The 25,626-nt window shown below is 46.4% G+C and overlaps 1 protein-coding gene across 2 annotated transcripts in view; it reads left to right on the plus strand.

Annotated features, from left to right (window-relative positions):
- Positions 1–25,626, plus strand: part of CCDC115 (coiled-coil domain containing 115) — a 155,027-nt gene that overhangs the window by 4,554 nt on the left and 124,847 nt on the right. For both annotated transcript variants that reach the window (XM_069647572.1, XM_069647573.1), the window contains exon 2: positions 12,304–12,513. In XM_069647572.1, the coding sequence (XP_069503673.1) occupies positions 12,388–12,513 (126 nt within the window). In that variant the 5' untranslated portion in view covers positions 12,304–12,387. The remainder of the gene's footprint in view (positions 1–12,303; positions 12,514–25,626) is intronic.

A 25,626-nucleotide genomic window follows, 5' to 3' on the forward strand; every position in this document is an offset into this window, starting at 1 on the left:
CCCATCCCCAGACAGTCTTTTCTACTGCATAAGCCTATTACGAGGTCTTGACAGAGTAGGAATGGTAGGACCTTGAAAAATCGGTGTTTCCTCGTTGCCTAGCAAAACATTATGCCATTGGGTCATTTCAATCCAAATTCCCTGTGTCTCTTAAGGTGGGATTTGTGTTCTGTTTTCTGGCTTGCCACCCCTCTACAGCAACCGAGGAGACTCGTCCATCCAATCCATTGGACTGAAGAGATCATTTGTCACTGAAAAGTAATTGTCACCAGAGTAACTATGCCATTCTACTGGAACATAAGCAGCCCACTCTGATTACATTCGGGGCCATCTGTTAGGCCAATGAATTGGGGGGAGAATGCTCAATGCTTCACACTGCTATGGAATTCCGGTCATGCTTTTTTGTGAAATGTCCATTTCAGTGCCTGACAGTCCTCTATAGTCAACAGCAGTTGTTCAGTGGTAGCGATAGATTGCTGCTGATGTGCACTATAAGGATGGAAGCAGCTCAACATAATTGCATGTATGAAGCTTTCATGAACCATGGGGCAAGTTATCAAGATTTTGTTTAAAAAAGCAGGCTATTGCTTACCAAGTATAGGTGGGCCCTCCGAGGGTTCATGTTGCCTATCTACCTAGATGCTGGTTTAAGATTTTGTTGGCAGCTGGGCTCGGGCCCGAGCAGAATCTGCCAAATCTAGGCCAGAGCAGAATTTGACTCCTGTTTCACCTCCCTTGTTGGGTTAACTATGCAGATTAATACATAGCAAGGAGAATAAAGAATGCTCTTGTGTGCAACTACATATGTTTCTTACCGTCTGCCTGAAAGGTATATATTTCTGGTGCAGGGGTTCTAGGGATCACAGGAAAAGGCTGTTGCATTGAATTCACCTCTTTCTTTGTATTAGTGTGTGTGTGCATATATATATATATATATATATATATATATATATATATATATATATATATATATATACACACACAATGATATGCAGAAGAAAAAAAAGACACAGAACAATGATTCTTGTGTTGGGCTATGACAGGGCACAGTCGTCCGTTGGGCTATGACAGAACACAGTAGTCAACCTTCCGCTTAGTATGTGGTACAGATTATTCCTCGCATTCCACAGCAGTAATTGTTCCCGATAAGAGTTGCAGTCCACAGCAGCAATATACCAGCTCAGCTCTCTAATGTATTTAGATGAGTACGAAGCTCGCACCATATGTCTCTGGGCCTAAACGTAGTCGGCAAAGTAGACATATATTGTTCTTCACAATCATCTGCCCAAATCAAGTCTGTAAGCCAGTCTTGCTGCGTTGGAGGATTAGTTTTCTTCCAATGCAATAATACACAACTTTCAGCAATCATGAACCCAGTATTTAGAAATGCTTCAATATGCTTTTCCCGAATGATTCCCCATAGCCCGAATAGTACCTCTTTGGGGGCTCTGTATTATCGTGGCCAATGTGTTGGTCGCCTGTTTCCAAAATTGTTGCAGTACGGTGCAGCTCCAAAGCATTTACAGATGTCCTGCACCCTCACTTTTACATCAGGGACATCTGCCTTCTTCTGGGTATATCCTGCTGATCTTGTCAGGTGTATAATATAATCTATTGAGTAATTTGTACTGAGTGAGTTTAAACCTGGAGTTAGGGGATACGGATTTTGTCAGAGAACAACTTTTATGCCATTGCGCATCTGTGATTTCTATTTCCAAGTCCGTTGATTTCTATTCATAGGTGCCAACCCACCCGTTTTATAGATAACCATCTGATACAGTATTGCCAGAATTTTATGGCAACCATACAAGTTACATATATTGGCCGGCTCCGCCGGGTATGTACCCCACCAATCAGATGTTGATGCACGCATTCTGTAAAATTGCAAAACATCAGTCTCCGTGCTTGCACCACTCTATTTCCACATCTGCATAGAAATGAATGTAGTCTCCCAATGCCCCTTTTGCTTCCCATCTACCCCTGAGTGTGTTATCCCACGTTGGGCCCAACTCAGGGAATTTCCATATTGGCAGCCATTTATAGTAAAGGTGGGGTGTCCCTGCTCGTTGGAAGATGCCTCTCCATGGCCGGAGCATAGTTTGCACCGGGTCAAAGGGACAATCATTGTAGTATATCCTATCCAACAGGAGAGTTTTACTCTCAGCCTTGCCGGCCGCCTTCTGTTCCAATCTGGCGTGAAGGTGCACTTTCTGTCCCATACCAGTATGCTGAGAATTGTGCTTGGGCCGCAATACAGTACACTTCGAAATTGGATGCAGCAAACCCCCCCCACCCCTTCTCGTAGGGGCATGCCATTCCTACCACTTTCTTGCAGATTGCTCCTGAGTGCCACAGGAACTCGGCCAGTGTACCAAGAAGTTTGGTAAAGAACTCTTTAACTTGCCATATAGGTACATTGGCAAACAAATATTGCAGTTTGTGCAGGAGAATCATTTCACCAGTGCTAGTTTACCTATCAATGATAGCAGAGCAGCCTACCATTGGTGAACCTTCTCCCCCACAAATGTCTTGTACACTTTATAGTTACTAGCAAGGAAGGAAACCGTATCCTTAGCCACCTGGACTCCCAAGTAGCGGAACCCATATGGCGCCCACTTCAGAGGTTATACCCCAGCAGGTTTAGTTGTCTGATTCGTAAGAGGTAACATTTCTGTTTTGGAGTAGTTTATCATAAAGCAAGAGAAGGTCCTCAATTCTGTGATATCACGTATTATTAAATCAAGATTTACACTGGGGTTCCTGATAAAAAAGAAACACATCATCTGCATCTAGCGAGACCACGTGGCCACGTCATATCTCCAGCAACTGGTCTTTTGCCTAATTTCAAACGACCGAAAAATGCATGTTATATACACTAGATGAAGGACCTGGCATATATCCTGGCTAAACGCAGAATGGCCATGTCCTGGAAATATTCATCGGGCCCCAGAATAGAAGACTGGTGGCGCAACCTACATAAATGGGCCCTGGCCGACTCAGTAGTATGGCACCGAGCTGCACACACAGAGCAATCTGATACCAATGATGATATTATGTCACGGAATGTACTGGTGCAAACCTTATTTACCCCCGTGACCCCAGACTCTACACCAGCAAGTTCGTCTGTGCTAACACCTACATGAACTAGTTCACCGGCACTCCATGAATCACAGACACTGCTTTACAGTATAGGAAGCATAGGCAACGTAGTTGGGATTTGGGGGAGAGGGAGAGGGAGGGATAGGGAAGGAAGGAAGTTTTATAAGTTAAGTGCAAGCAGTCCTCCTCTATACATATTGTTTTTTTGGTTTATGTAAACTAGTTGTGCCTTTGACTCCTTTTTATTGTAAACTAATGCATCACTATTATCCGTATAACAAAATACTCTGTTGTAACAAAAGCTAATGCTGATCATAAAAGAAATGAAAAAAAAACAAAGATGTTTTAATAAAATGTCTGTGTGGCCAAGTAGTCCGATTCCCCTACACCTGTGACGTTCGCGGACCATGTTTGCCATGGGCTCGATCACTAGCACAAATGGAAATGAGGATAAGGGGCAGCCCTGTCGTGTGCCCCTACCTAATTGTATTGGGTTGGGCAATTGCGAGTTCACCAGTACTTTAGCCACAAAGGTTAATGAATCGTATGATACTGTCCCCTGGACCACATTTTGTAAGAATAGTACACATATACTCCCAGGAGACCATGTCAAAGGCCTTCTGAGTGTACAATAACACCGCTACTGCCAGAGGGCCTGGTTTGAGATGGGCCTTAATGTTAAACAGTTGGCAGATGTTCAGCGCCATGGATCTCCCCGGAATAAATCCTGCCTGGTCATTGTGTACTAAGTGTGACTTATAAGGAAGAATTCTGTTTGCCATGATTTTGGCAAACATTATTGTATCAACATTTATTAACGACGGGTCTGTAAGATCCACATTCGTTTGGCGGCTTGCCAGGTTTTAGGAGTATTGTTATGGTGGCCTCACGTAGTGTATGAGGCAGGACAGAGTTCTTCAGGGCCTCCTCCCAGACCCCCAAAAGGTGGGGAGCCAACAGTGGGCCAAATGCCGCATAGAATTCAAGAGGAACATGATTTAATTGTACAAAATTACATTATTAAGTGTCACTGGAGGCAGTGATGGGGTTAAGTAGGAAGGATGGGAGAGAGGGCAGGGGGAACTCCCTTTTTAACAAGTACATGAAGTTTAAGCTGACATTTTGAAGGGATCGACAGTTGGACTGGCTTTGATTGTTCTGGACAGTGGGTTCCAGTGGAGCGGGGTGAATAGGGTGAAAGTGGATGCGGGACGAGGCACTGGGATGGTGGGGTTTAGTGTAGAGGAAGATTAGAGGGAACGGGATGGTGAGTAAACTGAGACACAATTAGAAAGGCACTGAGGAGCAAGACCATTGTTAGCTTTGTAGACTAGGAGAAGGATATTGAAAAGTGGTTGTGCATGGAGAACCAACCACCATACTGTCGGTAGGTAGAAGTGGAGGGAGGATTTGGGTAGGTTGTAGAGTGCGGGTAGCAAAGTTGAGGGATTTTGCCTGGAGGGAAGGAGTAGAGAGGAAGGCCAAGGAGTGGGCTTGAGACGTAGTCCAGTTTGCTGATCAGGAAATGGCTGAACACGAGAGTGGAGATTAGAGTTTTTGTTGAGTGGTTTGTAAGAAAAGGACACATTTTCTGAATGTTTTGGAGGTTAATACGAGCAGCAGTGGTATTGATGAATTGCTGCAGTTGTAGGTCGCTGTCAAAAAGCACTCCAAGATTGCAAGCGTTGGGTAAGGGATCAAGAAAGTCAGGTTGGGAAGGAGATAGGGAAGGGGATGGATGACATTGGAAGCCAGGAGAAGGATTACTTCTGTTTTTGAAGAGTAATGCATGAGGCAGTTGAGAGCCATCCAATAATGAATTGCAGTTTATAATCTGTTCAGAGATGGCTGGGTGAAGGAGGGAAAGGAGAAAGATATGTGGGTGTCATCAGCAAAAAGGTGATGGTGAAAGCCAAAGGATGAGAGCTTTTCCTGAGCAGAGATAATGATTAAGAGCAGAGCTACAAGAACTGATCCTTGGGGAACACTTACAGAAAGGGCGCTGTGGTCAGCGGTGTGCGTGTTCAAGACATTTTACAGGATCGACCTTCCAGGTAGGAGGCAATCCAGGCAAGATTTACGAAACTCAGGGTCCTGGAGAGTGAGGAGAAGTGGTTGACAATGTCAAAAGTATCAGAAAGATCCAAAAGGATGAGCATAGAAGCGAGTTTGGAGTAGTGAGCATTAGAGAGAAAGGTGGAGACATGCTTGAGTGCAGTCTCTGTGAATTATTTACTTGCAGAAGACAGAGTGAAGTGTTTCTCCAAGTCCCTTAGCCTCAAGGTACATGGTGATCCGGTTGAAGACCACCCACACAAGGAATGTTGAATAATGGGGAAGGAGAGAAACTGGACAAATAGTTAGCTGGGATGTTTCCATCAGCAGAGGGTTTCTTCAATTGGGCTAAAACAGGGTTGGATTGGCCCCTCTGCCCGTGGCCAGGCCGAAATCGTCTCTGGGGAGTCGGGCCTGTTTCTGGCCACACCTGGGCCGTAAAAAAATAAAATATTTTAATTTTAATTTTTTTTTCTTCAAAAAGCCTTTTCATTTTTCTTAGGTCAATAAAAAAAGTACCAACACAGGTTGGGTGATAGTGTGTGCATATTTGTTCTATAAAAAAGAGCTTGAGTGTTATACAATAACATTATCATTTGTCCTTGGACATCTGCTTTCATTCACAGTAATTTGGTAATAGATCTATACGCACAGAAATGAATGATGCATATGGTGATCCATTCTTGTATGAAATGTATATCACATTAGTGAAATCATAACCAAAATGTTCGTATTATGTTTAGGAACAATGCTATCTGATGCCACTTCCTGTTTTGTCGAGGAGTGAAAGGTCGTGTTCATCGCTGGCCGGGATATCACTTTGGGGTGCGGTCGAATGACCTCACCTCTGGTGATGTCATCAGAGGTCAAGGATCCTGAGGCGAGGGGTGGCCTCTTTCTATTGGTTGACCGGGCCTATTTCTTGTCCCAGTCCGACCCTGGGGTAAGAGTTGCAGATTTGAAGTAGGCAGAAAAGTCCAGTGGAGAGATCGAAAGAGGTTAAAGAGCTCCGAGAGATAAAGGCAAGAGATTGAGACTGTCTTTTATCGTTTGGGGAGTAAAAAGGGTTGATTGGTTGGCACTGCAAAGGATGGGTGCTAATTCAATAAGAGAGGTAGGGGAAAAGTAATCGAGAGTAGAGGATGGTAAGGGGAGAGGTGGTGAACATAAGGGAGGAGAGCTGCGAGTGTGTCACATATTTTAGTGATTTAAGAGGCAAAGCAGTGAGCAAAGTCCTGAGCAGAAAGGGAGGAGGCGATGGATATTGGCTTGGGAAAGTGTAAGCAAAGATTGGAGGTGCATGAAAGTTTACGGGACGTGATTACCAAGGAGAGGAGATTAGATCTGTGAAGTAGGAGGAATATTCAGAGGTAAGGGCAGCAAGGTATTTTTGTTCTCTAGGAGTAAGCTAGGTGTCCAGTTCCAGCCTGTAGGCCTTGGCACATTTTTGTTTTGAGGGTTGGAATTTGAGAGATGATCCAAGGCAGAGGACTGGAACATTTATTCGTTGTTCGCTTGTTAGGCACTTATACAGCAAGTACATACTGTTTCAAAGCGCCCACAGGGCAAGGGAGGGAACAAGGGAGCAATACATATTGAATACACAACAGAAGAGGGGAAAGGAAAAAGGACAAACCTACTATGCCTTGTGAGTAATTCAGAGCGTGCAAGTGCAGCAAGGAAAAGGGCAGCGGGGGAAGGTGCTGGAGTGTCCGTGCTTGTGAGTGAGCAACAGATGAAGTGCATGGAGAGGTAAGTGCTACATGGCCAGGAGCAGTGTTGGGTGTAAGTGCGAGCCTCCAGGCGCAGAGAGTGCCAAGGCAAGGGCTCAGAATAGACAGAAGCTGGGGAGATTGGGTGTTGGAGGTCCGGGGCCGGAGGATGCATAAGGGCCCAGGATACCAATCACAGACACTGAGAGATTAGCAGAGGAGAGGAGATGGGAAGGAGGAGGTAAAGCGGAAGGTCTTAAGGAGCTTCCAGAATTTAAGGAAGTCCTGCTCAAGGTGTAGAGGGAGGGGGAGGCTGTTCCATATTAGGGAGCCAGCTGAGGAAAGCGATCAACCTCCTGCCCTCTGTTTAGCAAAGCGCTTTACACACAGAGTTGGAGCCAGAGGAACGTAGAGGTCTGGAGGGTGAGTATTTAGTGAGATAAAGTTGAAGATAGTAAGGGCCCCAGGCAGCCTTGTGGATGGCCAACATGTGAATGCCGAGCAGGATAGGGTTGGTCAAATGGAGTCATAAGTGCATAGTGAAAGTCATAGAAAGCATGGTCAGTAGAAGAGGCATGAGTAGGGAAAAGGGACAGGAGAGAGGTCCTCACATCACCAAGGTAAGTAGTAAGAGTTCTGCCAGAATTTCATCTCGTCATTGAAGAGGGGAGATGAGTAGAAGTTGCAGGGACCAAGATGTTAAAGTGAACAATGGAGTGATCCGAGTGAAATGGGTCAACGGAGAGTTCAGAGATGGGGAGTGATTTGGAGTGAAAGACTAGGTCAAGTGACTTGTCACCAGAGTGGGTAGGCTGGTTGTGGAGGGAGTGGTCACATAGGATGGAGTTAAGTTTAAGGAAGGTGGCTGCCAAGGGCGATGGAGATCTAGAACAGTTAGAGGAGAGGGATGGAAGAATTGAATAGTAGAATATTCAAAAGAGAAATAGTTGACAGGATTAGGGTGGCACTGTTGAGGGCCTTATTGATAAGTAACACCACACCCCTTCTCCACAGACTGAGGCGAGTGGGAGAAGGTAGTAGTCTGTGTAGAGAGCTGCTAGTGTATCAGAGTCATGAGGGGAGATACAGGTTTCTGTCAAAGTTGGTAATTATAAGAGTAGAAGCCGTCAGTGATGTAGGAAGACTTGTATCAGAGGGATTGTGCATTCCAAGGTTAAGTGAAAGAGTGATAGGAGGTAGGGGAGAGGAGCAGGTTCATTACCATTCAAAAGTTCTACGCCAGCCAGCCAGCGCATTCCCTGGTTTTGAGACGGACAAGGTTTTGCCTCCAGCAAAGTGATCCTGACCTATCCAGGAATCATTTAAAGCAAACAGTCGGTTGACCAGAAGAAATAACACTGCACTCTCAACCCACCCTCCTTGCAGTGAATCATTATTACCCAACCAGCAGCATCATGGTGTACAGTACACCCACCACTGTACGGGTCCGCATCTTTCAGCAAGACCAAGCCTGAGGAAGTCCCATGCTCAGCCACTGGCCTCTTAGTGAATCGGAACAGAGAACTTGGGATCTATAGCGCCGGCAGGGTCGCCCCCCACGGAGCCTTGATGAAGGCAGACGCAATTTGATGCAAATCCGCCCAAACGTGATATGAACTGGGAACACCTGTTTTTTATGGTCCCCTGTTGTACCAGATTCTGTACATTCAGTCTCTGCCACGTTCAGGTAATTTGGGCGATTTTATAGCCCCTTCTGTGTCTATTTTTTCCTTTGGATTTATTCACAAAATACCCACCCATTCATATTCGCATGTATATTGTCATACAATAATGAGACTATTGAATTCCATCTGTATACTAATCATACAGTATTCTATGTTCACTTTGTTGTATACACTACACTCTTCTTTTGTTATTTGATGTCATTATGAATTGTTATTGTTTTTGCATATGTATGTTGCATTCTTCATCATTTTCTTAAATTTCATGCACTATATGTTTGCTTGTATTAGAAAATAAATTATTCCTTTCGAATTTTTGTATTCTTGAACACAGTGAGCGGTTTGTACATTTTTTTGAACCCCTTGCTTGGATCTGCCACTTAGCAGACCAATCTTTTTACTAAACTTGTGGACCGGCCTAAACACCTGCATCGGTCCAGCTAAACAATTGCCTTGAGTATTGTTCACTAGCAAGGTACACTCATTTGTTTTCATCATTACCATTCAAACACCTAAAGGGTGGTTTAAAATAGCAAGCATCATCCAGAGTCCCAGGGTTGGTCCAGAAGGAAGACTTAGAAGTGCACAAATGAGAGCGATGCTCATACTCGTACCTCTCTGTATTGCGAATAGCCACCGGAGAGCATCATTCAATGATGGATAAATGGTAACCATGAACGGTGCATGATATTCCTGATAGTAATATGGAGGAAACTTGTGCCTCTATTGGAAACAAAAGGCTGAATACACCTAAAGAAGTTGGCATATGTCGATTCCTATTGTAGTATGTGGAAAGGTTGGTTCAATCTTGCTTTTAAATGAAAATATTTTGATATTAGTATTTAATAGGAGTGTTAAAAGGTGACTTTTGTATTATATATAAATATAATTAAAAAAAAATAATCTGCCCTTCTGAGTGGAGGTCTTGCAAGTAACATGAAAAGAGGGGGTAGGAGCAGGCAAACCCCAAAACCAAAATGTGCTCAAGCGGGCATATAGACTGCTTGTGAGTTGTCTATGATGTCCCGGCAGGTAAGGGGAGATAAGAACACTGTTACCCTGTCGCACTTGTAGAAAACACTACTGACTTTTCTAAATTGTCTATACATTTGGACTAGTTGCCTGCGCCTGTAATAGAGCAGAAATATGAGGTAAAAAAAGGGACAGAGTAAGGTTCTATCTGTCCCAACCTGGGACCTATCCCTACTCAGTGCTGGTGTGCCGCCTTTCTCTAATAGTGGATAAAATAAGAAAAGTACAGTTTACTAGTATATTAACTCTTTTTACTTTTTCTTTCCTCTTTCATTCGTTAATGACTGGTGGCCCAGGCACTGTATTGTTGGTAAGTACTTGTGGTGTGATCAGGATAATCGGCGCAGATCAAAAACCTTGCTTCTTAAAAGAATTAAAATACAAGGTAAAGCTAATTTCTAAACAGTACTGAGGCACAAATGTCACTCTGTTGGCCATTACTGAGGGTGAATGAACCCCAATTAAAAGCTAGCTCTGATTTGAAGCCTAAAACCATCATGTTATGAAAACTAAGCCAGAAGGGTAGATACTAGAGTATTTTAGTCTCCCTATGGCTCTAACGTGGTGTGCAGCAGGAGCCTTCCCGCCGTCTCCACGTGTGTCAACCGGTTTTGGTGGTCTGGATAGTAACTGCCACATTCTTCAGGACTGTCTTTGTAATTGGCTTGCAAGGCTAATCTGCTTCTAGAGTGTGGCTACAGATTTATAGGCCACTCATCTTCTGTATCCAATATTCAATTATAACAATGTAACAGTATCACCTCTGACTCATTTGAGGAGACATTCAGACTGACCAGGTCACCATTGTGTCTAAGGTGCAGGGTAACCAATATGTTGAATACGAGGAGTCGCACAGATTGCTGTGTTGTAGACCACCTCTTGCCAGCAGATTCGTAATGTCCTTTCCAAGCTCTCGTGATTGTGCGCACAAGGCATTAACCAAAAGGTCAAATCGGGTGACTACTTAGATTTGCTGGACTTGGAAGATGCCTATTTTTGCATCCCACTCTGCCCTCTCACCAAGGTTTCTGCGTTTCCAGATTCAGATCAGGCACTACCAATTTTCTGTTCCTCCTCTTTGATCTGTTTCCAACACTAAAGGTTTTATCCCCTCTTGTGTCTTAACTTCATTTAACTTCATTTGTTAGGCATTCATGTCCACCAATATTTTGATGGCTAGGTACTTGCCATTCATTTAATGTGTCTGAAACCATTGTAGACAAATCTGGTCTTCAAGAGCCTGTAGTAACGTGGCTGCTTGATCAATATAGGGAGTCGGGCCTACTTCCATTGGAAGGCGTACATTTCATTGGGGACACAAATCACAATCCAGTTCCTCTCTCTTGCTGGGCAAAGAGGAAGCCCCGGTCTGAGTTGAGTGATGAATGCAAGGCAGTCTGACAGTGTGCACATTGGTGGCTCAATGGTCTTTGTTTCCAATTACTGCACCTAGTTGGCCATGCTCTAATCTTCTGGATCCCATCTTCAAGGAATAATGAGATTTTAGTTGGATGGGGTCTGCAACCGGCATCGCTCTACATGCGTTTGGCTAATACTTTCTTGATCCCTCACTGTTGCCTATGCTGGCTAGGGTTATTAAGAGTTTTAGGCCAAAACATCTGGAGAACCAAAGGTTGCGGACCTGTGTTCTGGTGCTGGTGACTTCAGTAATTAAAAGATTTTATTTGGTTGTTCTAGCGGCCCACCTCAAATTGAAATGTCTTTTGGTGGTAATTGTGGATGAATGCATGGATTTCTGAGGAACTACACTAACATCTTTTCTCCATGTGACATGATCCATCGATGCAGGTGTCCACTCATCCAATGACTCATACATTTCCAAGCCTTTGGATCAAGGATGATGGGCTGTCAGGTCCTGAGACAGTTCATTAGGTGGCACCCCGTGACCCCAGCTCTAATTTCCATCTGAAGGGGGTGTCATCCTTTCATTTAAATCGCGCATTGACCTGCATGTGTGGCTTTTTTCTCCCACATCAAGCATCTGCAAAAGAGCACCTATTGCTTTCTGGATGTTTGTCTGTTAGTGTGTAGTGGTTTAAATAAAAATGTTTAGGGAAAAAATGTCCTGGCCCAAGGATTTTCAAACATGTGAACCCCTTTTGTTAATCTGTAAGGGTAGGAAAACATCATCTTTAACCTTTTTTTGATAGATCTTGATTTCAATTGTCTCTGCCTTCGTAGCTCAGCTTTCAATACTTAAATTCAAGCAAGTCTGCTTCATGGAAAGAGTGCAAAGGGCTTCATTGATTTGCATTTTGAATGAAGCACGTGTTTATGACCTACTACAGACTACAGTCATTTTTCTATTCGGTTTCTCCAATGTGCAAACCATTGCTTTGTGTATATTTTTCACTCTGAATAAAATTAGAGTGAGCACGATTTTTATTGTCTGCTTGAACTTCTAAGAAGAAGAACGGTTGTCCATATATGTTATATGTTCAGTTATTACTGCCTGATTTGACTGGTAATTTTAAAGTAAAAATCCATCTTTGAAATTATTACAAAATAAAAAGATACATGAGACTCCAAGTAAATGGGAATGGTGCTCCCTTCTTGCCTCCCCCAGCCCCATCTTATCCTTTAGTCATTGTTTCTCTAAGAATGGCTCAAGTTGGTCCTTAAAGAAGTGGATGAATGGTGTGTTCTTTTTCAACTGTAGACGAGTTTCCTAATGCGTCGATTTACATATGCTTGTCTTTCAGAGGAAGCTGCAACGAGAATTCTACTTCTGGAGCACACATACCTCTTCTGCCCTCCTACTGAGTGTGATCCTGTCAGAAGGGACGATGGCTGGTGAGGACCTTACACTCGCAGACGTTTGTGAGGAGCTGGACAGGCTCCTGCTTCACATGATGTCTGAGTTGGAGAGCCTGCAGAGCAAAAGGCAGTCCTTGAATGACCTTGTTGAGCAGGTGAATGCAGAGTGTGGGGTTAACATGGGTACAGTTGGGATGGCCAAACATCAGCCACAATGGTAACCCTTAAACACTGTCTCGGGCTTGTTCTTTCAATTTGTAATGCCTTTCTTTACCCTCGGCTATGACACAGACTTGACGCCCTGTAGACTTATTTTTCAATTTGTGTCTGTGAATTGAACCTTGGCAAAATAGGTTTTCCTTGACCCTTTATAAGCTGATATGTTATTTTGTGTTAATTAATATTTGAAACTCTGTGGGGTGAATGGCCTTTTAGCAGTCTGTAGTTTGAACAAATATGAAAATAAGAGCATTACATTGCATGCAAATATTATTTAGAATTTAGATGACTGCCCTTACTACCTGAGCTTACTAGTTTAGAGACCTTATACTAGCCATGCAGAATAGAGTACTCGGGCGCAGAGACAGCTGGATTTTTCATGAAACTCGGCTGTATAATGGGGAAAGGGGCTGTTTATAAACTAGTAGGTCAACCACAAAGGCAACAGTTTACAGTTGAGGGCTCTACTATACTTTACAAAGGAACACATGCGCACTGAATATCATGCTGTCACATACAAGATACATGCACGTTTCTCAGATATATCGAAGAAACATTCAAAGCATGTCCTCTTGTCTTTAACATCAAGTTCATGCAGTAGACATGTTTTATGTTGGATACAAATAGATTGAACACAGTGAAAAAAAATCTTTAGTATTGGTAAAGTAATGCATTGCCATCTATAGAGAGAAAATGTAGCCTGAGCTACTATGCAGGCTGGGGTAATTCGACTGTGGAAAGTGAAGGTAGATGCAGAAGGCACTGGGTGGGTAGGGCAAGAAGGGCCAGCTATCTGTGTTTCTGTATGCAGTGACCGTTTGGCACCCTTCTGTTATGCTACAATGCTTTGACTGTTGTCTTAAGGCTATAACACACTGTGTTGCTTGTTTGGTGCTTTATGTCGCAGTTAGGCCACCTTACAGGACTGACGCATGCAACAGTAGTGAATGTGCTTCAAAATGGACTTGCAGCAAGAAAAACTGTGATCTGCACAGCTCCTACACCTGTGATTCCTGTTAGTGAAAAGATTCGGGAAGTGCTGTATGACAAACATGTGAATTTGCTGTGATTGCACCTCCCTGAAAAATCGGCAAACGTTTCCATGTTTTTCCCCTTCATGGTACAAAGTTTTGATACTGCACCAAATCACCGCCTGAAGTAGCCTCAGTGTCTAGGCGTGTCTGTTTGTGCAAAATGTTTAAGGACACCGAGTGCTGCCTTTGGCTCGGCAGCGGTCAGGCCTTTAGGCTTTCTGCAGGGCCAGCAAGCCATTACGAGCCTGGTGTGCTTGTTGAAACCAAGACCAATAGACTTGGGGAATAATGCCCTTCTACTTACTTTCCAGGGCCACTGGGCCACAAACAGAAGGGTTGTATGGACAGGAAAGCTCAAAGGAAATATGGGCACTTTTATTGAGGCTGAGTTTGCCCCATAGGTCATCTGGGAGCAAAGCCACGGATCAGATGAATATTGCCCATGTAAACTGTGCACGCTTTCAGCCATCAAACTAAATATTGTTTAAAATTCTTCTTTTGTTAATGGCAGTAACAAATCATGCAGAGAAATCATCTCACAACTGTCCATTCGTCATGCAGCAGCAAAAAAAGAGTGTATAACATGTTGTGCACACTGGACAATGCAAATACGTAACACACTATGTGGTAGGGGGATACTGCATGTAAGAAAAAAATCAAATAATTACATCGTGAAACAGTATAATCCGATTTCATGGGTGTTAGGGAGATTTATCATTTTTATGCTTCATCCCCTCTGCTAGTGAGACCCAGAGCACTTTTTGCTGGACTTCTGGGAATTTTTCATTCGATCCTCAATGAGTGGAGCCTTTTTCCTCTCATTCATTCTTTTGGGATCTATCTGCCTGGAAATCTGTTCTTTGTACTTAACCTGTACTATGGAGTCTGTCTGCTCCATAGCTGTTAAAGGCATTTGTGTTTTTACAACTGCAGCACACAGCCCCTTATGGGCAGTGTTGCTGGGGTCCCTTAGGGTCCTACTTAAGTTTCTTTTTCTGTATCCTCAAATAACTACATTTCTTAAGGATAGAGAGGTACTTAGTATCTCTCCCAAACGTCTATAGTCTGAGAGATTGGCACACACCACCTTCAGTGGCATGCCAAAATAATATCTGGTATCCCCCTTCTCTCTGCTCCTATGACATTTTTAGTCACATGGACAATCACCTAGTTATGGCTGGTGGCAGTGGACGTGTTCTACCAACTATTGTCTATTCCGCAGGCTATGTCCATAACCTCGGTAGTGCACAATAGGGCCACCCCAGTACCAACTTCGGGCCTCCCTAATTTCTTCTTGCCATTTCTAGCATGGATGTTCTTTGTTAGCCCTTCTTCCACCATTCTGGGAGGAGGAGGTCGTTGTGTGTGTTCTGCCTTTGGAGGGAACCCTTGGGTAACCCCGCCTAGGCTCCAGAGTGTCTGCGCAGGCAGGAAGTGGGGGAGGAGTTTTCCACCTCCTGTCCTTTGTCTGTCAGAGTACCTGAATAGGTCCAGCTCCCACAAGGGGTCTGGCTGTCCTGATTGGACAGCCAAACGCTGCTTTCTGTAAAATTCTGAGAGAGCTTGCAGAGGAGGATGTGCTGTAACTGTATAAAAGGTGAGGCTTCTGGCGTGAAAAGTAAGTCGACCACAGGAAGCTGAAGTAACCGAAGAGGATGATGACCCGAGATGCCTGCAGACCATTTGCGACACTGTGAAGCGACCCCTGCTTTCCTGACCCCTTTTTCTGTGCGATAGAGGAGCTCTGATGAGGACCACTCCTTCCCTTTGGCTGGTGGGAACAACAGTCTCAAGACGAACTTTGAAACAAGCCATCTCCCGAGGTCCTAGGAGTTTGCAGAGGTGCAGAACCTCAATACCAGGAGACCTGCTACCCGTTACAAGTGCATCTTCGTGGAAAGGCCGAATCCGTCCAAATCTTTGCTGAACCTGTAAGGACACTTCAGAGATCTGATCCCACTCGCCCAGACCCCCTCAACAGAGCGTGGGACTGCAGGAAACAGAGAAGATTGAACGGGTGTCCTTTGTTGGTGCTGCAGAAAAGACACCAAAACCGCATAGTGACCCCAGTAGTTGCTGAAAGTCGTTTTACAGGTCCTTCCTCGAGGTGGCTCCATTGTCCTGCCTTCAGTCATCAGATCAAGGAATCCGGAGGTCTGGTCCAGAGCTGCAACATCGTGGAGCATCCAGCACGAACATTTTTGTCTTCTAACCTAAGGTACGGTGGGGAAAAAGGTATTGTTTACCTGATTCCAAGAAGTTGCTCCAGAGCATTGGAGTGCAAGTAGAGGTGTCCAGGGCAACCCCCTCTTACCTCAGTCCCAAGCCGCTGCTTGTGTCCCCTTCTCGAGTCTGTTTTAAGGTCTCGCTTGTTAGTTGTTAACTTGCTGCTTCAATAACACTAGAAACTGGAAGAAATCCACTGGAACTCTTCGTAATTAGCTGCTTGTCAAGACTTTAAGCCCTCTCCAAACTGCCTTTTAGATAGGGTTGCGTTTTTGGACTTGAAGTATTTACTAGGCGAAGAAACCATCTCTAGAACCTTGAACCAAGCTTATGTTACACTAACTAGCCATTGTCCTCCCTTTAAGTGACTTTACTATATGTATTTGCAGAGTAAATGCATTACTGTATAAACTGTTGAAAGCTGCATGTGTGCAATAACCAATAATACAATAACATTGTCTTTCCCATTCTAACGTTGCTACAAATGTAACCAGGAACAAGCACAAAAGTGAAAGTGCTGTGAGAAACCTGAAGGTCTCTCCCTAACTAGTCCCCGGGGATCTGTCATCCAGGTGGCCAGGACACGGCCATCGCTATTGGATCCAGTTCCTGTGGGTGGACCAATGAGGGCAGATCACCTTGATGGGGGGGGGTCCTCGGTGAGTGGAAGTGGGACACTGATGGGTGAGCTGCAGTATCCCCCTTCTTCTAACTCCTTTTCCCCAACCTGCCACGTAGGATACTCTGCCACCCCCATCCCCCTTTTCCGACACAAACACTTTCGCACATAACGAAAGACAACAGACTAGCACCAGAGCCGTTTACCTGAAACAGGTCTCGGGAGGATAGCTTGGCGGCAACGTGCTCGCCTTGGAAGCAAGACGACGTGGAGCACCACAGGTTCGATCCCCAGGTCCACTCTTAGAAACCTCTGGGTATTAAGCATGTTATAAATAACCTATCATATCATAACACAAGGGTCAGGCAATTGACCAGAATCACACACACCTACATTACTTTCCCTTCCCCGCAGGGATAAAAGTGGAGTACGAGAGGGCACGACGAAACAGCTATCCAAGCAGGGCAGTTCAAGAGGAGGAGAAAGGCGTAGAGAACCAAAAGTGTGGCAAGGAGAGAAGCAAACTTGCCCTTTTGGACCCAGACCCGCGAAGCCTCGGTGGAAGGAATCGTGGAAGGAATTGTAAGGCCGCAAACAATAGCCAGCATGTGTTGCAGCAGATGTCAACGGTATACGCAGCACACCTACACTGATAATCTGAACGGGGAGACGCTTGCTACCGTGGTACCGGCCTTGACTCCAGAGACAAGAAAAGCCAAACGGTTCCTCACAGCCGGTGAGTCGAGGGGAGAACCGATAAGAAATCAAACTGTTTTGAACGAATGGAAAATTGAGAAAAGTCTAAAGAACTGTTAACATTAGGGGAAAACCAGCTGCAGAGGGGTCTGGCACCATGTGGGTGCTCATTCGAGAGACACTGGTTGATCCCGCATTTGTTGAAACTACCGATACCAGAAGTCCCTAGGAGAGCCGGAAGGAAAAGGTCAAAGTGGTCATACAGGGGTCTAGCAAAACCCCTGTACAGTCAAAAGTCTTTGACCTACACGTAATTGAAAAGCTAAGGGAGGTGATCCCGCATAGTGAGAAAAGAGAAAGAACTGTGTGATTGGCTCAGACAGAGGGGTGCGGATGGAAGGGGGTAAAGTCTGAAGTACCAATGAACAGTGTGTTGACAAGAGTGAACCCAATGGAGGGATGTCCACAGTGAATTGTTTAAAAAGACATTAAGACTTGGGAATGCGAAAGGTGAAATTGTTTTGGATACCAAGCCATAGTGAACCAAACAGAGGGAGGTTAACACATTAAGGTTCGTGAATGTCACTGGTGAAATTGTTTTGAGGAAACACCATAGTGAACCCGGGAGGGGGATCCAGAGGTGAAAAGCCATCACCCTGTCGACACGAGAATGCAACAGAGAAATCTTTTGAATACACTTCAGAGTGAACCCGACAGAGGGAGGCTGATATGTTGTTTATTATTTTGAACGCATCAGGTCCTCTCAGGCAAGAGACTTTTTGTAGTAAAGTGACTTAACCACCGAAGGTCCCGGTGCTTGAGAACGGAACTGTCGCCTTGTGCTTTTTGTATTTAGTCTTGAGGATTGGCAATGGATTCCTTTTTAGTATCGGCCCTTTTATTTGACAATACGCCATTTGGACTGCCTTATTATTATTTGATGGTCGTAGCTTGCTCCCATCTTAGATTTAGGTTTAGATTAGGTGTTTTTCCAACCTACCTATACAGTTTAATAAACACCCTATTTTTTTTTTATTTTTTTATTTTTTTTAAAATTTGTTTTATTATTATTTCTCTAAACGTCAACATCGGGACTCAACATTGTCCCAAACCCCCCTCCCTCCCCACCGGTATTAGTGTCTATGCAGTCCTTAGAGTCCCATGCTTGCTTCGGTCTTAACTTGTGAACAAATCCAGGATACGAATGTTATGTGGGCACCATTGCAGCATGTAGTCACTTTGCAGGAATTCTATGGCGTCTCCCCAGTCTGTAGCGAACCGCTGTCTGTCCCCTTGGTTATATGTGATTCTTTTCATCGCTACATATGTCCAAATCCTGTGGAGCCATTCTAGTGTCGTTGGGGGAGGCTTTTGTTTCCATTTTTGTGCTATTGCTAACCAGGCTGCAATGAGGAACCCCATAACGTTTCGCTTTTGTGTCTTAAGTGTTTTATCTCCAGGGGCCCACATACCGCACATCCAAATTTCTTCTTCTAGGTTGGCAGTCCCCTTAAACATTACTTGCATCTGAAATTTCACTTCCGTCCAGAATTTTTGTAGTTCCCCACAGTCCCACCAGATGTGTCTACATGTGCCCACTGTGTCACACCCCCCCTCCAGCAGTTACCTTGAGTAGTCGGGAACATTTTGTGAAGCCTCTCTGGGGTATAGTGCCATTGGATCATCACTTTGGTCCAGGCTTCCCTTGTTTGTATTGCTCGTGTCCACTTGGGGATTATTTGCCATAGATGTGTCCATTGTTTCCTCGAGATTTGTTTTCCTAGCGTGATTTCCCATTTTTTCATGTAGTACCATGTGATGCTTTCTTCTTGAACATTGAGGAATTTGTAGTGTGGAGACAAATTTCTTTTCTCCCGTTTGGGTCAGCATGTATGTCTCGAAAGGGGTGGGGTCCCTTGTCAGAGCCTTCGTTATTCTTGGCGTCGTGAGCCAGTGGTGGATCTGTTCATACTGAAACCTGTTCTTCTCTGTGAGACCTAGTAGTTCCTGGCATTCTGTGAATGATCTGATCTGCCTTCCCTCGAACATTAATAAACACCCTTTAACTATGATCACTTGTGTCTGTCCTTACTGTTGCCGCCATGAGTTCCTTACAGTGCCCTTTGAAGTGTATTATGAAGTATTCCAAAGTGTTCTAGTATAAACGTCTGAAGTATTTAAAGTGATTCTGGTGTCAATATAATAAATATGTACTTTTTATATAAGTGTAAATGCTTCTGTGCTGTGCCTGTCTAGCTAAGCTTCAGGGCCTCATTACACGGAAGGCAGTATTGATTTAACGTTACCGGTAATGATTTACCTGTAATGTTAAATCCCTATGTGGATCACGACCCCGCACACCGCTATTAGCCGCATCGCTAATTACGGTGCCACTAATAGCAGACACGCCGCGTGCGCGCGACCCTCCATTCCGTTAATTACGCCATGCCGCTATTAGCACAGCATCACAAGGCCAGTGCACAAGCAAATAGCGGCATGGTAAATCCCCCCAAACCCCATACCGCCATGGTGCAAATACCGGCATCGCGGACCACCCGTTAAGGGAAATGGGCAGTGTACCCACCTGCCACAGGTGGACCAAATCAGCACAGGTGAAGGCAATGTAGACTGTGGCAGCTCAAAAGGAGCACACCACACCCCTTCCCACACCCCTCCCCACACCAAGATGGTACCGATACTGGCAGTATTACATGGCCTGGAGGACCTCATTGCAGCGCAGCTGCCACAACAACAGGCAGCACAAAGGAGACGCAGGAGGAGTAGGAGTAGGAGGAGTAGGAGTAGGAGGAGGAGTAGGAGTAGGAGGAGTAGGAGTAGGAGGAGTAGGAGGAGTAGGAAGAGGAGGAGGAGGAGGGCAAGACAGGCACAGCAGGCGCCACAACGGCACCTAATCATACCACAGAGGCACCCACCAGTACCCAGGACCAGAGCCAGTCCATTCAACCTGACCCCTGAGCAGATACACACCCTGTACCATCTGGACAGGGCTCCCATCACCAGCATCGTGGACATGATCCACAACGACATTGCGAGCCTCATAGACATCAGAACTGCCATCCACCCGCTACTGAAGGTGGTGAGTGTGCTCCACTTCCTGCCCACAGGCACCCATCAGCATACAGTGGGACAGATGCATGGCATCTCGCAACCAGTATCCTCACGCACGCTGAACCAGGTACTCGATGCACTCCTGAAGCATGCACCTGAACACATATCCATGCCACAGACTGGCCAGGAGATTGCAAACACAAAAGTTGGCTTCTATTCACTGGGAGGCATTCCAAGTTGCATCGGGGCCATCGACTGTACCCATGCGGAATTGGTGGTCCCACATCACAATGAAGCAGTGTACCGAAACAGGAAGCAATTCCACTCTATCAATGCCCAAATGGTATGTGACGCCAGCAAGGTAATCACACATTGCTGTGCCAGATTCCCAGGATCAACACATGATTCCATGGTTCTGCGGGACTCAAGTATGCCATGCTACATGGAGCCACACACCGGACAACGTACGTGGCTACTTTGTGAGTAGCAGGGCAAGCACATGGCAGCGTGATTTTGGGGGGGAGAGATACATACTCCAACTGGGTGTGAATGGGGGGGGGGAAGATACATACTCCAACTGGGTGTGAATGGGGGGGGGAAGATACATACTCCAACTGGGTGTGAATGGGGGGGGATACATACTCCAACTGGGTGTGAATGGGGGGGGATACATACTCCAACTGGGTGTTGACTGGCGTCCGTAGGGAAAATGGACATACAGATGTACGCCAATGTCCTTCAGGGAAGGCCACGATGTACCTGAGAAGCATCCACATGCAATTTGATGGTGCACGACTATGAGAACAGTGCAGGCTGCAAAATATTACACATCCATCCCCATTGCACATCATGCCACGCCACACATTACACACATCATCAACATGGCGTCAAGATGGTAATACAGAATCGGCGCATCACAGCATCAACACAGCAATGTACCCTTGAATGCATGCAAAGGGAACACCCCTAGACATGGCACTGAACCACACACCTATAGCACCACGGAAGTAATGCTTCACAGCATGGCAACATTGGTGTCAGAATGTCAGTACACAAGCAGTGTGCTACAAAATTTGCCTGGCGCAGGGACACCTAAGACCGGGCCACACCCAGGACATGTGAAAACTACTGTTGTAGGCATTATTGTGCCATTTCTACTTGCAGGGTCGGCCACACACTTGCACGTTGCTGTCACACAGACCATCTGCATGTATGCGCACATATCAGCACTTGCATCACAATGCTATGTCAATTTGTGTGATGTGAACAGGCCGTGCTTGAGGTGAACAGTAACAGGACCCCATTCATCCCCCCATACAGGTGATGCGGCCTATCCCCTGAAAACCTGGCTCCTCACACCTGTACGGAGACCACAGAACAGGCACAAGGAGGTAATCAATAATGCACATACCCGTACCCGCATCGTGACTGAGCAGACCTTTGGACTCTTGAAGTCACGTCCAATGTGCATTACCAGGTCTGGTGCTGCTCTCCTGTATGGACATGAGAAGGTGGGCAAGATCACCATGGCATGTGTCATGCTGCACAATATGTGTGACAGGCGGAATAGCCCACTGCCCCCTGACGTTGGGATAGAAGCACATGATGAGGATGATGGTGTTGATGTGGGCGGAGGTGAAGGGGATGCAGGCGTTGCAAGAGGGAATGGCCAGGAGGCACGTGCTGTGAGACAGCATCTGATCAGGCAATCAATCTGCGGAAAATGTTTTCGTACTGTCTCATGGATATGGGGAGGAATGCACTGGTGTATGTCTCAGAGCATGCAATGGACCCTGTCGCCAATGAAGTACACACACACACACAATGAAGATGTCCAAGGCTGTGTTTTCATCAGAAACCAGTGTATTGACTAACATAAAGGTGAAGAAGTGCAAGCCCCACAACATCCCACCACCCTCCCCCCCCAACAGACCCATAACACCCTTCCCACCCCCCCCCCACAACATCCCACCACCCTTCCCCCCCCAACAGACCCATAACACCCTTCCCAACCCCCCCCACAACATCTCACCACCCTTCCCCCCCACCCAACAGACCCATTACACGCTGCCCACCCCCCTCCCCCACAACAGACCCATAACACTCTTCCCACCCCCCCACAACAGACCCATAACACCCTTCCCACCACCCCCCACAACAGTCCCTCATGTCTCTGCCATTTCTGCCATGGCCAATGCACACCGGGGTATCCCCATTAACCCCCTAATTGCAATTGTCCTTGGAAGGGTCTTGAGGGTTGCCAGACGTGTGCCTGGTGGTTCGCATCGAGCGCCTGAGGGGGCTTGTTTGAGTCGACCCGGAAGTCGAGGATGGGGCAGACTGGCCTTGTGGGTGAAAGTGGCGGTCCATTGTGTCTGCCATGCGGACAAGCACCTCCCTCAGACTTGCAATTTCATTGCATATCCTGTCCGTGTTGGCGTCCATGCGCTCAGTGGAGTGCCTCGCCGTCTGGACTATCTTCTCGGTGAGATTTGCAGCCTCAGCGACATGCTGCCCAACCAGCACGGTCAGCTCCTGTTGGCGCTGCAGGATGGCGGTGAATTGGTGATCAGTGCCGGGTGACCGTGCATTGGATGCCGTGCCCTCAGATGGCTCCAATGCAACAGGTGATGGTAGCATGGGTGACATTATTGCAGGGTTGGTGTCATTGTAAGTCCCATCAGAACCAGGGGTCTGCGATGCCATGGGCTCTGGGCTTCCTGGGGGGCTTGGGGTGTGCATCTCCATGTGCTGGAGTAGGGTGTCCTCTGGATCGGACTGGGGGCCAGTGGCGGCTGCCTCACCAGCAGAGCTTGCCGCAGCTGATGGTGGGCCCTGGGTGTCTGGCATTGTTGGCAGTGTGTTTGCCTCCGGTGGTGGGGCAACAGTTGGTGGTGCAGCTACTGCTGCCCTGGCAGTGGCACTGTGACGTAGGCTGCCACTCTTCAGGTGTGGCCTTCCACCCTTGCCCCTGGATGTTGCAGGGGTTTCCTCCGGCTCCTGTGCCCTTGGCCTCTTTGATGTAGGTGGTGCCTTTGATGCATCAGCAGCATCCTCCCCATCTGTATGTGAGCCTGTCAGAGACGAGAAGGGGGATGGCATTGGTTGCGTTTCAATATACTGAATGTAAATTACAGGAATGATGCAGTTGTGGACATTGGGACTTAGCAGTTGTGGATGCAGGTGATGTGCCAGTTCAGTGCCTCATCCATGCATGGTTGAGTTTGGGACTTGTCTCTGGTGATGTGTGCATGTGTGTGTGTTTGGGTCTGACACTGACATGGTGATGGATGGGTGCATGTGTGGATGTGTGTCCATGCATGAGTGGCGTCTGGGCTCACATATGGGGGTGACTGTGCATTCACACCGCATCCTGTCATGTGTACACTCATCTGCATCGGAAGTGGTAGCCACGCCGACCTCCATGCTGCCCACTCCCTCGATGCTCTTGGTGGCAATCATGTTGGCGCATGTCTCCTCCCATTCCTTCAGGCGTATTGGGGAGCCATCTCCGCCAGCAGTGGCAATGCGGTGGTTCTCCGCCAGGATGCCCCTCACCCGCAGCCTGAGGTCGTCCCACCTCTTCCTGCATTCGCGCACAGTGCGCGTGCTGGTGACCACGGCACTGACTTTGACTGCCAACTCCTCCCAGATGGCTTTCTTCTTGAGCAAAGTGGCGCGGCGCATATCATTTGCAAAGACTACCTCTGCATGCTCTGCAAGGGTCTGTGTCAACATGACTAGTTCCTTGTTGGTGTACTTTTCCTTCCGCTGCCTGTCACAGGTTTTCTTCAGGGCCTTGGGCATGATGCAGGTGTCACGGTTGATTTCACACAGCTCACTAGTCCAATATGGTCCAGGGGGCAGAGGATGGCAATGGATTGTGTTTTTAAAGATGGCCGCCGTGCTCTTTCCCGATCCGGTGCGATGACGCTATTTCCGCTTCCGCTATTTGACGGTCGATGCTAATAGTCGATGCTAATAGTCGATGCGGTGACCGCTAATAGCATGTACAGTGAGGGCGGAGGTGCTATCAGCACTTTGGGCGGGCCCGGTAAGGTGCTTTTGCGGCATGGCGGTAGGGTCATTTACCGGCATGGCCCTATGCGCCGTGCTCTTTCCCGTTCCGGTGCGATGACGCTATTTCCGCTTCCGCTATTTGACGGTCGATGCTAATAGTCGATGCTAATAGTCGATGCGGTGACCGCTAATAGCATGTACAGTGAGGGCGGAGGTGCTATCAGCACTTTGGGCGGGCCCGTTAAGGTGCTTTTGCGGCATGGCGGTAGGGTCATTTACCGGCATGGCCCTATGCGCGTGTCCGCTTACTCGTAATGGTGCGCTATTGGCGGTCTCCTGTGAGGGCGGACACGCTGATAGCGCCATGCCGGTAAATCCCATTTTTTAGCACCTACCGTGTAATGAGGCCCTCAGTGTACTTGCTACAGCTCACATCTTCCTCTTAAGATAAGCCTGACTGCTCTGCCACTCTACCAAGGTCCTGAGCTAGTACAGACTGATACTAAGATTTGGGGATCTACAAACCACTTACTGCCAGCAGGACTACAATAGCACAGGACAAAATTGTCATCACATGGGTCATCGAAGTCCGAAGCATGAGGAGACCTAGAGGAAAGCAAATATGTCTGAAGGCAACCCAAATATAGAGTATCTGTTTATATGGGTGCAAGGTGCGAAAGCCCTCCTTGCGCTCATTGCAACATGTAAGCTCCCAAAGCCTGCCTTTCCAAGTAAGCAGGATACATTGATTGCTTGTAGCAGTGCCAAATTTAGAGAGATCCTTAGGGTACTTGGTAAACCCTCCCAAAAACCAGTCCAGAGGGTTTACAGAGAAGGAAAGACTTGTGACTTTATTGAACCTTTTGACCACCTCAGACCAAGGAGTACACTGCCGGAACATGTGCCAGAAGGAAGCCAAGCTAAAGCCTTGGACAAGCCACACGAAGTGTTGTGCCAAACATATTAAGGCATACAGGTGGTGTGAAATCGGGGAAACTATTATACCACAGACTTCAAGAAAGTTACCTAGGACACATGCAATAACTCTACGGTTCCTTTATTTCCTGTAGTTCCAGGGTTCCAGTTCACCTTTTCACCAGTCTATCCTCAGCCACTCGCAGCTCAGATCTGACATTCTTGGAACAATACATTGATCACATTCACCCAACATTTTCTGAGCTGTCACGCATCCGCATGCACCAGCAGGCAAGGAAGACCAGTGACAAGCACTACCACAAGCCTCATGCGCCCCACATTCATGCTAGCTATAACCTCTCTCGCACGCTCGCACTCTCTCTCTCTCACAAATATCGACTGGTAAGATTTTCATATTTTCTTTTTTGAAAACTATTTTTATTAAATTTTACAACATGTTTAACGAAACC

Source organism: Ambystoma mexicanum, chromosome 2q (assembly GCF_040938575.1).
Source record: "Ambystoma mexicanum isolate Mex_15411 chromosome 2q, UKY_AmexF1_1, whole genome shotgun sequence".
NCBI lineage: Eukaryota > Metazoa > Chordata > Amphibia > Caudata > Ambystomatidae > Ambystoma > Ambystoma mexicanum.